At 41.2% G+C, this 12,617-nt stretch overlaps 6 protein-coding genes across 6 annotated transcripts; all 6 read right to left on the bottom strand.

Moving 5' to 3' along the window:
• Positions 1-1,269: 1,269 nt before the first annotated feature.
• Positions 1,270-1,701, bottom strand: VTP21DRAFT_8204 (uncharacterized protein; the record flags this gene model as incomplete). Its single annotated transcript, XM_069399030.1, has 1 exon — positions 1,270-1,701. One exon carries the CDS (start codon positions 1,699-1,701, stop codon positions 1,270-1,272), a length of 432 nt encoding a protein of 143 aa, XP_069245853.1.
• A 1,205-nt stretch (positions 1,702-2,906) lies between these two features.
• On the bottom strand, positions 2,907-4,190 carry VTP21DRAFT_8203 (uncharacterized protein; the record flags this gene model as incomplete). Its single annotated transcript, XM_069399029.1, has 2 exons — positions 2,907-3,287; positions 3,501-4,190. The coding sequence occupies 2 exons, from the start codon at positions 4,188-4,190 to the stop codon at positions 2,907-2,909; spliced, it is 1,071 nt and encodes a 356-aa protein (XP_069245852.1).
• A 183-nt stretch (positions 4,191-4,373) lies between these two features.
• Positions 4,374-4,766, bottom strand: VTP21DRAFT_8202 (uncharacterized protein; the record flags this gene model as incomplete). Its single annotated transcript, XM_069399028.1, has 1 exon — positions 4,374-4,766. One exon carries the CDS (start codon positions 4,764-4,766, stop codon positions 4,374-4,376), a length of 393 nt encoding a protein of 130 aa, XP_069245851.1.
• A 32-nt stretch (positions 4,767-4,798) lies between these two features.
• On the bottom strand, positions 4,799-5,266 carry VTP21DRAFT_8201 (uncharacterized protein; the record flags this gene model as incomplete). Its single annotated transcript, XM_069399027.1, has 2 exons — positions 4,799-5,042; positions 5,100-5,266. 2 exons carry the CDS (start codon positions 5,264-5,266, stop codon positions 4,799-4,801), a joined length of 411 nt encoding a protein of 136 aa, XP_069245850.1.
• Positions 5,267-6,756: 1,490 nt separating this feature from the next.
• On the bottom strand, positions 6,757-7,723 carry VTP21DRAFT_8200 (uncharacterized protein; the record flags this gene model as incomplete). The annotated part of the gene is made up of 3 exons (XM_069399026.1): positions 6,757-7,302; positions 7,369-7,504; positions 7,572-7,723. The coding sequence occupies 3 exons, from the start codon at positions 7,721-7,723 to the stop codon at positions 6,757-6,759; spliced, it is 834 nt and encodes a 277-aa protein (XP_069245849.1).
• A 735-nt stretch (positions 7,724-8,458) lies between these two features.
• Positions 8,459-12,376, bottom strand: VTP21DRAFT_8199 (uncharacterized protein; the record flags this gene model as incomplete). The annotated part of the gene is made up of 7 exons (XM_069399023.1): positions 8,459-10,075; positions 10,139-10,995; positions 11,064-11,203; positions 11,278-11,392; positions 11,468-11,834; positions 11,898-12,095; positions 12,161-12,376. 7 exons carry the CDS (start codon positions 12,374-12,376, stop codon positions 8,459-8,461), a joined length of 3,510 nt encoding a protein of 1,169 aa, XP_069245848.1.
• Between the last annotated feature and the right edge of the window lie 241 nt (positions 12,377-12,617).

Here is a 12,617-nt window from a genome sequence, read left to right as displayed (position 1 = left end):
CCGCGTGTCTTACTGTCCTCGGGGCTTCTGGTAGGTCGCCAAGTACGAGGTTCCTGGGGCTCAGCACCTGAGTGTTTAGGGGGCCTGAGATGGTGTCGATAGTCCACTACACTAACCCTCCCCCTAAATCATTAAACTCTCCGTTGATTGATCAAAAAAAAATTTTATTTCAAGGGGGGGGAGGGTTAGTGTAGTGGACTATCCCTGGTATGCCGATGAGAACGGCGTGGATTCGAATCCCACTTCCCCCACCAGCACTTACTCTTAGTTTGTGGCTGCTATCCACTTGATCAGAAGCTGAGTCTTGATTATTGAAAAGACCGCCCTTACGATAAGTACAAAAGATTACATCGGTTTCACGTACATGCTATACACGACAACGGCGATACACGCATATCGATTAAAAGTCTATCGATCAAGAATCTATATCTCGTTATGTTAAGTCCATTGACATTAACTTCATGTAATATATGGAAAATAAATAAAAAGTTTCCATTGAAAATCAAAAAAAATAAGCTCTTGATTGTCCTTCCGTAAACACTTCAGAAGGCTAATAAACGACACGAAGTGGATTGTAAAGTAATCCGGTTCTATCCCAAAACAAAATAGCACACTTTTATTGTAAACAAAGATGATTCCCTTTTATACTAAAAATAACGTACCACAAACATAAATGTAAACAAGATAATAAAAATATAATGAGGTAATCAAGGAGAAATATGTTAACCGTAACCGTAACCGTAAGCTAATAAATATACTAATAAAACCATCCCAAGAACTTAAAGAAGTGTAAAAGAAAAATAAGCCGCCAAAGCCACCTTTCCTCCTACTGCGCCATAATTCCATATTGTGCCAAATCTCCTCACAACATGACATTTTGGAAAAATGTTAAATGTTGATCTGGCAATAACAACAGCTGTCACAATTTTTTTTGTGGGACCTGAAGGGAGTGATGTAAGATTTTTCGAGTTCGGGAGGGTTCGGAGATCCAAATATTCCAAATCAAGTAATTCACGAAGAAAAAAGATTGATTAATTATTCTTTACAAAGATCAAGGACTATTTATAAACTTCAGAAAATACATTCTTTACATAATACAAGTTGGCGTTAAATGGCTAAGGTAAAACTGGCGTAATATTACAAAGTTAAAACATTATCTAAGGGAAGACATTATTCTAAATATGTTCTGTAAAAATAAAAAAATAATAGTAAAGTCAATTCATTACAATTCTCCCCTTCTTAAAATTCGCCGTTCGGGTTATTTTAAAGTTACTTCGTCGAATTTTCGTATTCCTCTATTGCTCGCTGTGCATTTCCTAAGTTCGGCAAAGGCTCCCAAGTTGATTCCGTTTCGTCATATCCGGTCCATTTGATTAAGTATTCTGTTCGCTCATGACGTCCGAATTTTCTTGTTCGCTTGTCCAAGATATACTCGACTTCGTACTCAATATCTTCTTCTGTCTCAACTGGCGGTGGCGGCGGGTTGATTCTGCTCGCGTATTCTTGTGGACCTTCATCGAATCTTTTCAGAAGTGATATGTGAAAGACTGGGCGGATCCTAAGTGAGTCGGGCAACTTGACCTTACACGTTACAGCTGATATCTTTTCGATGATTTCGTATGGACCGATGAACTTGTGTTGTAGCTTCCTTGTTAGTCGTTGAGACTGCGAGGCAAACTGGATATTTGCAGTTGAAATCATGACTTTGTCACCGATATCGAACTCTTCTTGTCTGCGGTCTTGGTTTGTTGCGCTTGTCGTGATTTTGCTTCCACTAAGTTTTCCGAGGCAATTTTCAATAAGTTGGTCATCTCATGTATAAAATCTTCATTTGCTTGTATGTTAATTTGTTGAGGTCGAAAATTAAAAAGGCTGGTTGGCACGATCGGATGTTGTCCTGAGTTAAGTACGAAAGGGCTCATTCTGGTAGAAGATTGTTTGGCATTATTATAAGCAAACTCGGCGGCGGCCAAACATTCATCCCAGTTATTTTGTCGATAGGACATATATACGCGTAACATCTGTTCTAGGGTTCTATTCGTTCTCTCGGTCTGGCCGTCGGTCTCTGGGTGGTAGGCGGTTGAAATTGTAAGTTTGGTTCCCAAGTAATTATGCAGTGCTTTGTTGATGAGTTGCTGATAAAACGAGGGTATCGGTCTGTTACTATCGCTTGTGGAAGGCCATGAAGTCGAAATACCGTGTCAAAGAATGGCTTGGCTAAAGTTGGTGCATTGGCTGATGTTGTTGTTGGAACGAAGTGCGCCAATTCGTCAGTCTATCGACAAAAACCACAATCGCGTCAAGTCCATTCTTAGTCTTTGGGAGTTGAGTGATTAAGTCCATGGAAACCTGTTGCCATTTCTGAGTTGGTGTATCAAGTGGTTGAAGGAGTCCTGCTGGAATGGTGTTACTCGATTTGGTTCATTGGCAAACATCGCAGCTCGTATCATATTTCTTGACGGCGTCTTGTAAACTTGGCCAATAAAAAAGTCGATGAACTCGTTCATAAGTTTTCTCGATCCCTAGGTGCCCTGAAATCGGAATATCGTGGTGTTCTTGAAGAATCTGAAGTCGGATCTCCTTGTCGTTCGGAATGCACAATCTTTCCTTATCTCCTCCCTCCCCGAAGAAAAGAAGACCATCTCTCAAGTCGAAATACTTGATGCTGTGGGCTATGGAATTGGCTGTTCGGGATCCTTGAGTTGAATATAAATGTTAGCGAAATCTGGGTCATCTTTATACTTGGCTCTTGTCTCGTCTAATATCTCGTTGGGAGGTTGAATTGTCGAAATTGTGTTGATCTCGAAATCAGGTCGTCTCGAAAGAGCGTCGGCTACTATGTTGGTCTTTCCTGGTAGATACAATATTTCAAAGTCGAATTCCTGAATTATCTCCATCCATCTTGCTTATCTTCGTGTGAGCGTTGGTTGAGTCTGGATGTATTTTAGTAATGCGCGATCCGAATAGACCTTGAAATGTTGTCCATGAAGATAATGTCTCCTGGTCCTTAATGCGTGCACTATCGCGAAAAGTTCTTTCTCGTGTGTCGCATAATTTCGCTCGCAAGTTGACAGTTTATGCGACTCGAACGCGATGGGATGTAACGAGTTGTCAGACGGTTCATACTGAGATAATACAGCACCGATGGCGAAATCTGATGCATTCGTAGTTACTATGAATTTCTCGTTCGGGTCCGGGATCTTGAGTGTCGATGCCGTGATTAACTTGCTCTTCAGCTCTTGAAACAATTTTGCACAATTGTCGTCCCATACAAACTCGCGATCTTTCTTGAGTAACTCACGTTAATGGTGCTGCCGTTTTCGCGAAATTTGGAACGAATTTCCGATAAAAATTCGCAAGGCCCAGAAAAGACATGATTTCCGTTGTGGTCGTTGGTTCAGGCCAATCTTGAATTGCTGCTATCTTCTCATTGTCAACTTGAATTCCAGCGCTAGTAATAACATGTCCCAGGAAGTTAATACGGTCCTTGAAAAACTCACATTTACTCTTTTTCGCGTAGAGCTTGTTTTCCCGTAATATGTCGAGGACTTGTCGCAAGTGTTTCGTGTGTTCTTGTGCGTTCTTGCTGAAAATAAGAATATCGTCGAGATAAAAATAACGCACGAGTCCAACAGTTGACGAAATATGTCATTCATGAGAGTCATGAATGTCACGGGCGCATTGGTCAAACCGAAAGGTAATACCAGGAACTCGAAGTGGCCGTAACGTGTCCTAAAGGCGGTTTTTGGCACGTCGTTCGCGGCAATTCTGATCTGGTGATAGCCAGATCTCAAGTCGATTTTCGAGAAAATTCTTGCTCCTTGCACTCGGTCGAGAATCTCGTCAATTCGTGGCAGCGGATAACGATTTTTGATAGTAAACTTGTTAAGTGCGCGGTAGTCGATGCACGTTCTCAAGTCACAACCATTTTTCTTAGCGAAAAGTACTGGTGCGCTGAAGGGTGACTTGCTGGGTTGGATGCATCCCTTTTCAAGTAAATCTCGCAACTGCTTGTGCATTTCGTCCATCTCGGGGTATCTTAATCTGTATGTTGCTCTAGATGGTGGTTCGGTACCTGGTACAAGTTCGATACGGTGATCGACGGCTCTTTCTGGCGGCAATCCGGCTAGTAATTCTTCAGGAAATACATCTTCATAGCTGGCGATGATATCTTCGATGTCCTCGTTCATATCGAGTTAAGGTGGTTCGGCGTCGTTAGCTTCCTTCAGTATTACCGCGTACACTTCGTGATCTTTGGTGGCGCGCTTGAATTGCATTGCAGATAGCATTTCCATACTATTGCGCTGAGTGTCTTTGAGCCTGATCTCCTGATTCTGGTGCCAGAATGTTACCGTATTGTCTCTCCAATTGATCTACGGATTGTGTTCGGCCAACCAGGGTTTCCCCAAGACAATATCGTAGTGCGGGAGATCGGCGACAACAAAGTTAAGTGCCTGCTCATATTCTCCTAGTCGTAGGTGAACGCCCACGAGTCTTCGGCTACAGATCTGCTTCTCACCGTTGGCGAAATATAATTCAAAACTGGGAGTCTCAATTATCTTGTTGCCAAAGCAATAGGCTAAATCTTTAGTCACGAAGTTGTCAGACGCTCCTCCATCAACGAGAAGCTTGGCCGGGAATTTATCTAGAAACCCTCGATACATCAGAAGATCCCCATGTCGATTCGTCGTCGTCGTGTTGAGTTGAGAAGGTGGGGAATTGTCGGGCAAAATATTTTCACCGTTGGTCCCAGTGGAGATCCCCATCAGCACCGGGACTTGAATTTTTCCGACGATGATTACGTGTTTCTCGACTTCTTAGGACAGGTTTGAGCAATATGGCCTTTCTTGCGACAGAAAAAACACGACCCGCTCTTTCTCAGTTGTTCTTTTTCGTGTTCATCAAGTCTTCTTCGCGCTTGAATGACATCAAGCTCCATTGGTCTTGGTCCATTGTGATTCTCATGACTAGTGGAAGCACGAGTGTTGTATTCGAAACGCATACGACCTCGGAAATAAACGGCATCGTAACGCTCAGCTTCTCTAACTGCCTCATTCAAGGTGGTCGGATTCTTGTATTCTATTTCCTTTCTCGTTTACAGTTCCAATCCACGAATAAACTTATCGATCAGTTCCTCCTCAGTGATGCCTGGAATTTGCATTGCTAATGATCGGAAAGTTACAGCATACTCCTGTACGCTACGTCGTTGTCTTAAGTCAGCAAGCTTATCCCTCACACGTTTAACCGAGTTGATCGGTTGGAACATAAGGATGGCCTCGTTTTTAAACGTTTCCTACTCCTTTGGCACTCGTCCTTGTATTTTTAAGTGTCTCCACCAAATAAGGGCGTCACCTTGGAATAAAGAGACGGCGTAAGGGACCTTCATATGTTGAGGGGGACTCGTTCCCACAAAATAGTTCTCAACTTGATCAATCCATTCGCGCACATTGGGATAATGTCTGCCACTAAACCTGGCGGGTTCAGGCATACGGAAAGGTGCTGGTATAAAAATCAGTTCCATTATTTCAAAATTGATCTTCTCGTAAAATAATTCTGATGTCTAGTGTCTGGTTTCTGGTTAAATTTCTGGATTTCTGGTAGTGTCACATAGGTAGATCGAACTCGTCGCTACCAAGCTGTAAGATTTCTCGAGTTCTGGAGGGTTCGGAGTTCCAAAATATTCCAAAGCTTGAAATAGGTCTGGAGTATGTCCAGCCTAAAACCTATAGTTATAACCAAGCAATTTGACTACGAGCTACAGCAGAGAGTAAGCTCTAAGTAATGGACAGCAATGCATCGAAGCCGGAAAAGAGAGTTTATCAACAAATGGACACGTGGTATTGGTTGAATGTCTTCGACGAAATTATGATATTCACTCAAGATTCCTATGAACACGATACCATAATCCCAACACAAAATCATTCTGTCGTGTGAATATCTTCCAACTTTTCTATGACAGTCTTTCTTAGTCTGTTCCTTTGTTTTTACTTTTATTTTTTCTATTCATTTTCTTTCTTTCTTTTGCATAATTTTTCCCCCATTTTTCTACCTCTAACATTCTAATTCATGTATTTACATATATTAGTACTATCCTTCCGGTCGACCTTATGATATAACGTAGCTTTATCTAACCTGTCCTACTCTCTTTATCTCTACGGTTCCATCTTTCAATTTCCTTTTTTATTTCCTTAGTTTCTACTTCCTCCGCTAATATTTAATATAGACCAGGAGTATTACCTGAGTTATTTCAGTTTGTGACGATATACAAAAAGGTTAGCTTATTAATAAAAAAAAATCATATTCTAGACCTTAAGTGACCCAATCATTGGAAAACGCGTTCGATCACTTCAGACGGCATTGCATTTATGAGCGATGCAAGGATTTTCAAGTCAAGTGTATTATCTGTATTGTAGCAAAATATACTCATAATCAAGGCGGTAATAACTGTATCTAGCATAGTACACTCAGGAAAGTCAAATATATAGGAGAGATCGGAAAAAGTACCCAGAAGATTCAGATGCAGGATTGCAATTTCCACTCCTCTTAGAAAACTATCAAATGGATGCGGAATTTTAACGTGTTCAATGTGTCAATCGATTCAAGAGAGTATTAAAGATGCATAGAGAATCCAAAAAAAATTTTTATTCTTTGTCCGGAAAACGTTAAAGAACACACATAGCAAAATAGAAATTACCTTATATATATCTATTGTATACACGAATTAAACCCTGAGGGGGTCTATTTATTTTGAAATATTTAATCTGCCACGGCCAACTTTTTATTCGGCAAGCAGTCTCCTAATACTCGTCTGAAATAGAGATTTCCTACTCCACCAATACCAAAGGCTGGTCCAATTCTGCCAATTCTAGCGAATACACTTTTCAAATATTCGCGCCCGATGAGGGTTAGTCGCTTCCCGCTGGTGGCATCAGGACGGTTATATAAATCTAAACCGAGGAGATGCAGAGGAGTAGAAGCAAATTGTATTATTGCAGGGCAAAACAGCTGGGCAATAACATCGGCAGTTTCACGAGAGTAGCCATAAGTTTGTAGTTCTTTCGATGTGATACTTGGGGCATTAAAAGACGCAGCAACAGTAAGAGAATCACGTACAGCGAAGAGAGCATAACTAGGGATTGGTAGGGGACGTGGAGCAACGATCCCAAACATGCGTGTGAATGCCCTATCCTTGGCGATACACAGCGTCATGTTCACCGCGGTTGTTCCAACGAATTTTGGCCATTGTGGATCAGAATTCCAGTAGTTATAGGTTGTGTCAATGGTATTAGCAGTTGCGTAAGTCTAAATAAAATGCAATGTTAATTAAGAAAAATAAATGTTTTGAGGGAATGAAAGACAAATTCTTACCGCGAAATAGAGCCCATAAATAAGTCCAAATTGCTTTGATCTAATAAACTGATGTGGCCTAGTAGAGAAATGTTTAAACCCTTGCTTTAGTCCCGAAACTAAATCTAATTTTCCGTTCGCATTTTCAATAATTGAGCTATCAACGTAAGCAATATTAGGGCACGAGTATTCAAGATCATTGGATGAAAATTGTTGACATTCACCGATCAACTATGGCAATAAAAGGTGAAACGAACAAAGAAGCTAGCCCGGCAGCTGTGATGTCCCGGACGTATTGCAGAGTGATAGGAGATCCTGCTGAATTGATTGGAGAGGAAGTTTTGGGTAGCGGGACTAGCTTCTCTGGTGAGGACATGTCGAATGTGTATGGAGAGGAAGGAGAAATAAATAAAGTTTCAAGAAAATCTCAAAATAATTCGTGAGAAATTTGATATCCCATAGAAATATACTATGATTGCTTCGTATTAGGCGATAGACGACTCTTTCATTTCCCCAACAGTCCTACAAAAAACCTTGAGAGAAGGAACTCACAGTCCTATTTGCATCTATTGTTTACAATACTATAGTGTTCTCTGGAAGAAAAATTTGAGGAGAATTAATTTTTTTATTTTTTGTTATCAAAGCTCGTTTTGGGCTGGATTGTAGGCAGTTTGACTTATATAAAATTCTCTTGTAATATTAAAATCTCAAGGTGTACCAAGTGAGAATGCTAAATTTAACAAAATAATAGCGCAGATTATAAGGGTAAAAAATAAATTTGGAAGCTGAATGTAAAAAAGCTCCAGATCAGATATTAGTAGTAATTAATTAGTCATTTGATATAATACTGGGAAGTTAAGATTGACAAAGATCTTAGCCTGATTAAATATGATAATCATCGAACAAAGTCTATCCAGCAATATCATAGTAATTTTGCCTTCAATTAAGATGTCGCTGCTGAGTGGGTAGGTGGATGCAATGAATCCTTTTTTGGTAGAGAATTAAAGACATAACATTGCATGGTCAATAGATCAAAGCCACAAGAAGTTCATTTACATTGTTTATTTAAAAATAAAATAGATTACTCGATTTTCGGAAACATTCGTTAGCCCTAAGTTTTACGCCTCGATGATCTTCTACGCGGAGTTACACCTGGATCGGTATCAGTGTCGTCTTCTTTCAATGTCATTTCTTGGGAAGCCTTCTGTCGACGTCGAGTATTTCGTGCTGGGGTTGAATCCAACTCTATCAATTCCTTTAATGCGGGTTCTGAACCAGCAATTGTCAGTCGACTTCTTGCAGTTCGTGTGCGGCGCGATGGAGTGATTGCATGTTGAGATGTTTGCTTATCTGTAGTGCTGCTGCCGCCGATTGACTCAGAACGTGAGCGCGTTTGTCGACGAGTGGTGGTTGTACTTGGAGCAGCTTGAACTACAGGTTTAGAATCATCTTCGTCAGTTGTTGTGGTTTCTTCCGTCAATAGTTTTCTCGATTTTCGAGGGGTGCGGCGCAATTTGGCTATTGGGGTGTCCACCTTCTTCTCTTTCGCTACTGATTTCTTAGATTTTTCAGGTAGTGAAGGTTTTGCTGTGAAATCAGACGGTAGCGGCAACTGTGAATCGAGTCGCATCGGAGCTTCAGTCGCCTCTATATTTCTCCTAGATTTTGTTGAATCTAGAATTGGCGACTGTACTCGTGAAGAGAAAGGTGACTGGCTTTTTAACTCGGTCTGGTCCACTGGGTTTCTACGTTTGTGACTAGGCATCACATCCAGCCCTAGTGGAAGAAGGGGTGCCATCTTTGCTGAAATAGCAGGGGATGAATTTTTCACCGGTGAGCGGTTTCGCGGGCGATCATATTCAGGAGTACGCGGTGGTCCAGCAAAAGGTTTTGATGTAGAAGATCCTTTCGCTGGATATCGCGCAAAAGATAATTTCTCCTCTGTCTGGCGTGTTTTGCTCAAATCCTCATCTAAGATCGGCTCTTGCATCATTGTTCCAAGTTGTGTTGGTAGCACACATGGCTCCCGCCCAGTCGCGACCCCTTTTTCTCGCTCTGCGTCGTCCATATGTTCTAGTAAGGCACGAATCAGCTGTTTCTGTGGGTTGTATACGAAGTCTTTTCGATCTATTTGAGGGACCGCAAACCGGATGGTCTTGGATGCAGACAGGGGCAGGAGGGGGCGTGCATGGCGAGTTGAAGGGGTATCGGAGGCCTTTGATTCTTGTGTAGTTATTGTCTTTGCTCCAAAGTCGCCTTCAGTTTCTAATTGCTCGCTAGCTTTTTCACTCATCTCTACGTCTCCATCATTCCTTGATAATGCCATTTCCTTCCCTATACCCATTTCATTTTCTAACTCTAAATATGTCCGCTGAACTTCTGGCAAAATTTTCTTCAAATTCTCCACAATAACCTTTCGATCCGTTCCAAAGCTTCCGAGTTCTCTTTCATTAAATCCAAGCTCTTTTTCTCGCAACAATATTTGCTCATGTAGTCGAATGGCATCAGTGTAATGACCATGTTGCACAAACCACATTAGCAAAAAATCACTTGACAGGGGATGTTGGGATCGCAAACAGTATTCTTTCATAAAAGCCTCCTCTGCATTGTCGAATGGAAATGCGAGCAATCGAGCTATATGGGTGCCTTTGGCCGCAAAACACGCATCAAATAAGTGGGAAAGAAGACGATTGCTGAATGAATGGTCAGATTTTGATCGGTGTTTTCTCTATAATGAGGTTTTCCAAATCAATAGACAAGGTCAATACAAAAGTGCGTATTTGAATTTTACCTGGTATAAGAAAGCATCCAATATATCGCATTTAATCAATACTTCCATCCACATTTCCACGTCTTCTCGGCTAGTCATAGTAGGTTGCGCTAATTTCAAATATCTTAGTGCTACGCGGGGAGGGGCAAAACGAACCAATATTCTCGCAATTTCATTTGACCAATCTGGTTCTACTGCGGGATCCGCAAGTGCACGGACTGCCTCTTCGAACTCGCCCTGATCTAGTGCCCAGTACCCGTCCATCAGTCGACAGAAATACCAAGGGATAAGATATTTGCTTGCATAAGTGGAAGCTCGGGCATTAATACGCGTATCCCGGAGGAGATAATATACAATGCAGTGTTTCTTTAGGCTGTCCAAATCGCATTTGAATACTGCACGCACTAAATGCTGCAGCTGGTTAATATCCCGCGGTGGGTATACCTGGCCAATCTCTATCTCGGCGTATTGAAGTAGGCGATCAATAAAAAGCTGTCCATCCATTCGTCGCCGTTTCGATTCGATCTGCTGGGCAACTGCTTTCGGATAGGAGAATTTGTCGGGGTGTAGATCAAACCAGTCAGAGAAATTAGGTATATCTTCTCCCGATGTCATTTCTACATCTCCACGTCTGGAATCGAGCTCAATTGGGAGAACTAGCACTCCCATTTTATTCAAAAATAATACTGATAGCTCGGGGGAGTGTCTAAGGGGAGCCAGGTCAAGAATAGTGTGTGCATTTGAAATGTTGAATGGAAAGCGCGCAATTTCGGTTGCATCTTCTTCTAGTACTTGCCAAACTACCATTTCGGTCTTCGAGAAGCCGTGCTGGCCTTTAATTGAGAAAATGGCATACAAATTTGCTCGTTGGATGTCCGCTAATAAATATTAAACGCAGGGTGAGTCAATGTATTCGTCTATGTTTGAGAACAATATATGTTCTTACAATTAACTATAGATGTCGTTAAAATGTGGCCAATGTTAAATGTCTCTCCATCTCCTAGTGAAGCCACTGTATGTCCCAAGAGTTGATATTCTAATGAGAAAAGATCCACCTTAAATATCGACAAAGATGGCCTCTCAACACTAAAAGTAGAAAGAACGAAAGGGATCTATCTGAGTAATTACATTAAATTGGATGTAAAGTTATTTAATCTTGCCTTTTTGATGTCATATGTTGCGGAGATCCTTGTCCAACTATTAGTAGGATTGAGCCCAGTCCATTTTCTTTGTCTTCTTCTCCCCATGGGATTATCTTGAGTTGTGTGATTGAAGCTACATATAATCACATATTGATGAAAATTAGTTACATGATCTGTTTAAGTTCAGGAGACAAAATATTGTAGATACCTGATGACTCCAATGCATCTAGTTTTAGTAGGCTCTGCACTCCTCTATCTCTCCTATCCACTGGTGTTCTGTATTCAAATAAATCAACCCGACCATTAGATCCTCCAACAGCAATCACGGCTGGTAAACCTCGATTCTCGAAGGAAGGTGCTTTGCGTGTCAAAGTCGCGATCGAGGTTATAACCCCAATACCACGTTTTGAAAGTGAGAAGGACTCTACTTCCTCAATGTGAAGAGCCTGCAAACTCGATTCTGGTACAATTACTTTTTTAACGTAGAGTTTGGCGTCTGCTGTTCCCAAAACGAGGAGGTGATATCGATCTGGCTCAACCACTCCTGATGTTTGTGCCTTTCTCCAATCGGCATCCTAATTATATTTAGGTGATTTAATCCATGTTATTTGTATGGAGAATCACGAAATAGATGTTACCGTAGGGATACACATATTCGAAACGGCAGCACATGAAACTTGTAGCGCAGATTTGACAGGAAAATCCAAAGGTAAATTCATCTGTGTGAACGGATTAAATAAAAATGTACGGCATTCAGTTGAACCGGCTTCATTTGCGCACACCAGGAGGAAATGCTCTCCATCAATCATAACTGGAACAACATGTCCGATTTCAAGCTAATCAAAATATTCAAATAGGCACAAGCTTTTCAGAGTACTATTGGAGATGAAAGATGAAATACCTGTTCTTTATTGTTTTTAGCCATGCTTTCTGCACGTAGAGAAGCGAATACCCGAGATTCACAAGAATTTATATCGCGCACCTCCAGATTAGTAGAATCGTATCGGTAAAACCAGAGCGGCTCTCCGCTAGACAACGATGAGCCAAATGCACCTCCATGGGGAAGATCCGAGCGAAACGTATGTGGACAAGGGTTGAACTCTTTCACCTCCTCCATTTTGCTAGAAAATTTGCGAGAGAGGGAGTAGTGATAAACTATTAATTTTTTGCTTTTCTATTGTCGCGTTAAATTGGTGGCTTATAACAAACATTCAGAATGTTTTTGCTTACGCGATGTAACTACATTAGAATTTCACTCAATTCTCCACGCCTAATTTACCCTCAACAATTTATAATTTCAACTCCTCTTGATTTCTTTTCTCACTTTTGTTAGACATAACAACTTGCTTAATTCCTGT

This window comes from Calcarisporiella thermophila (assembly GCF_041956535.1).
Source record: "Calcarisporiella thermophila strain CBS 279.70 unplaced genomic scaffold VTP21scaffold_38, whole genome shotgun sequence".
In the NCBI taxonomy this organism is placed as follows: Eukaryota; Fungi; Calcarisporiellomycota; class Calcarisporiellomycetes; order Calcarisporiellales; family Calcarisporiellaceae; genus Calcarisporiella; species Calcarisporiella thermophila.
This window is presented reverse-complemented; position numbering and strand designations above follow the sequence as displayed.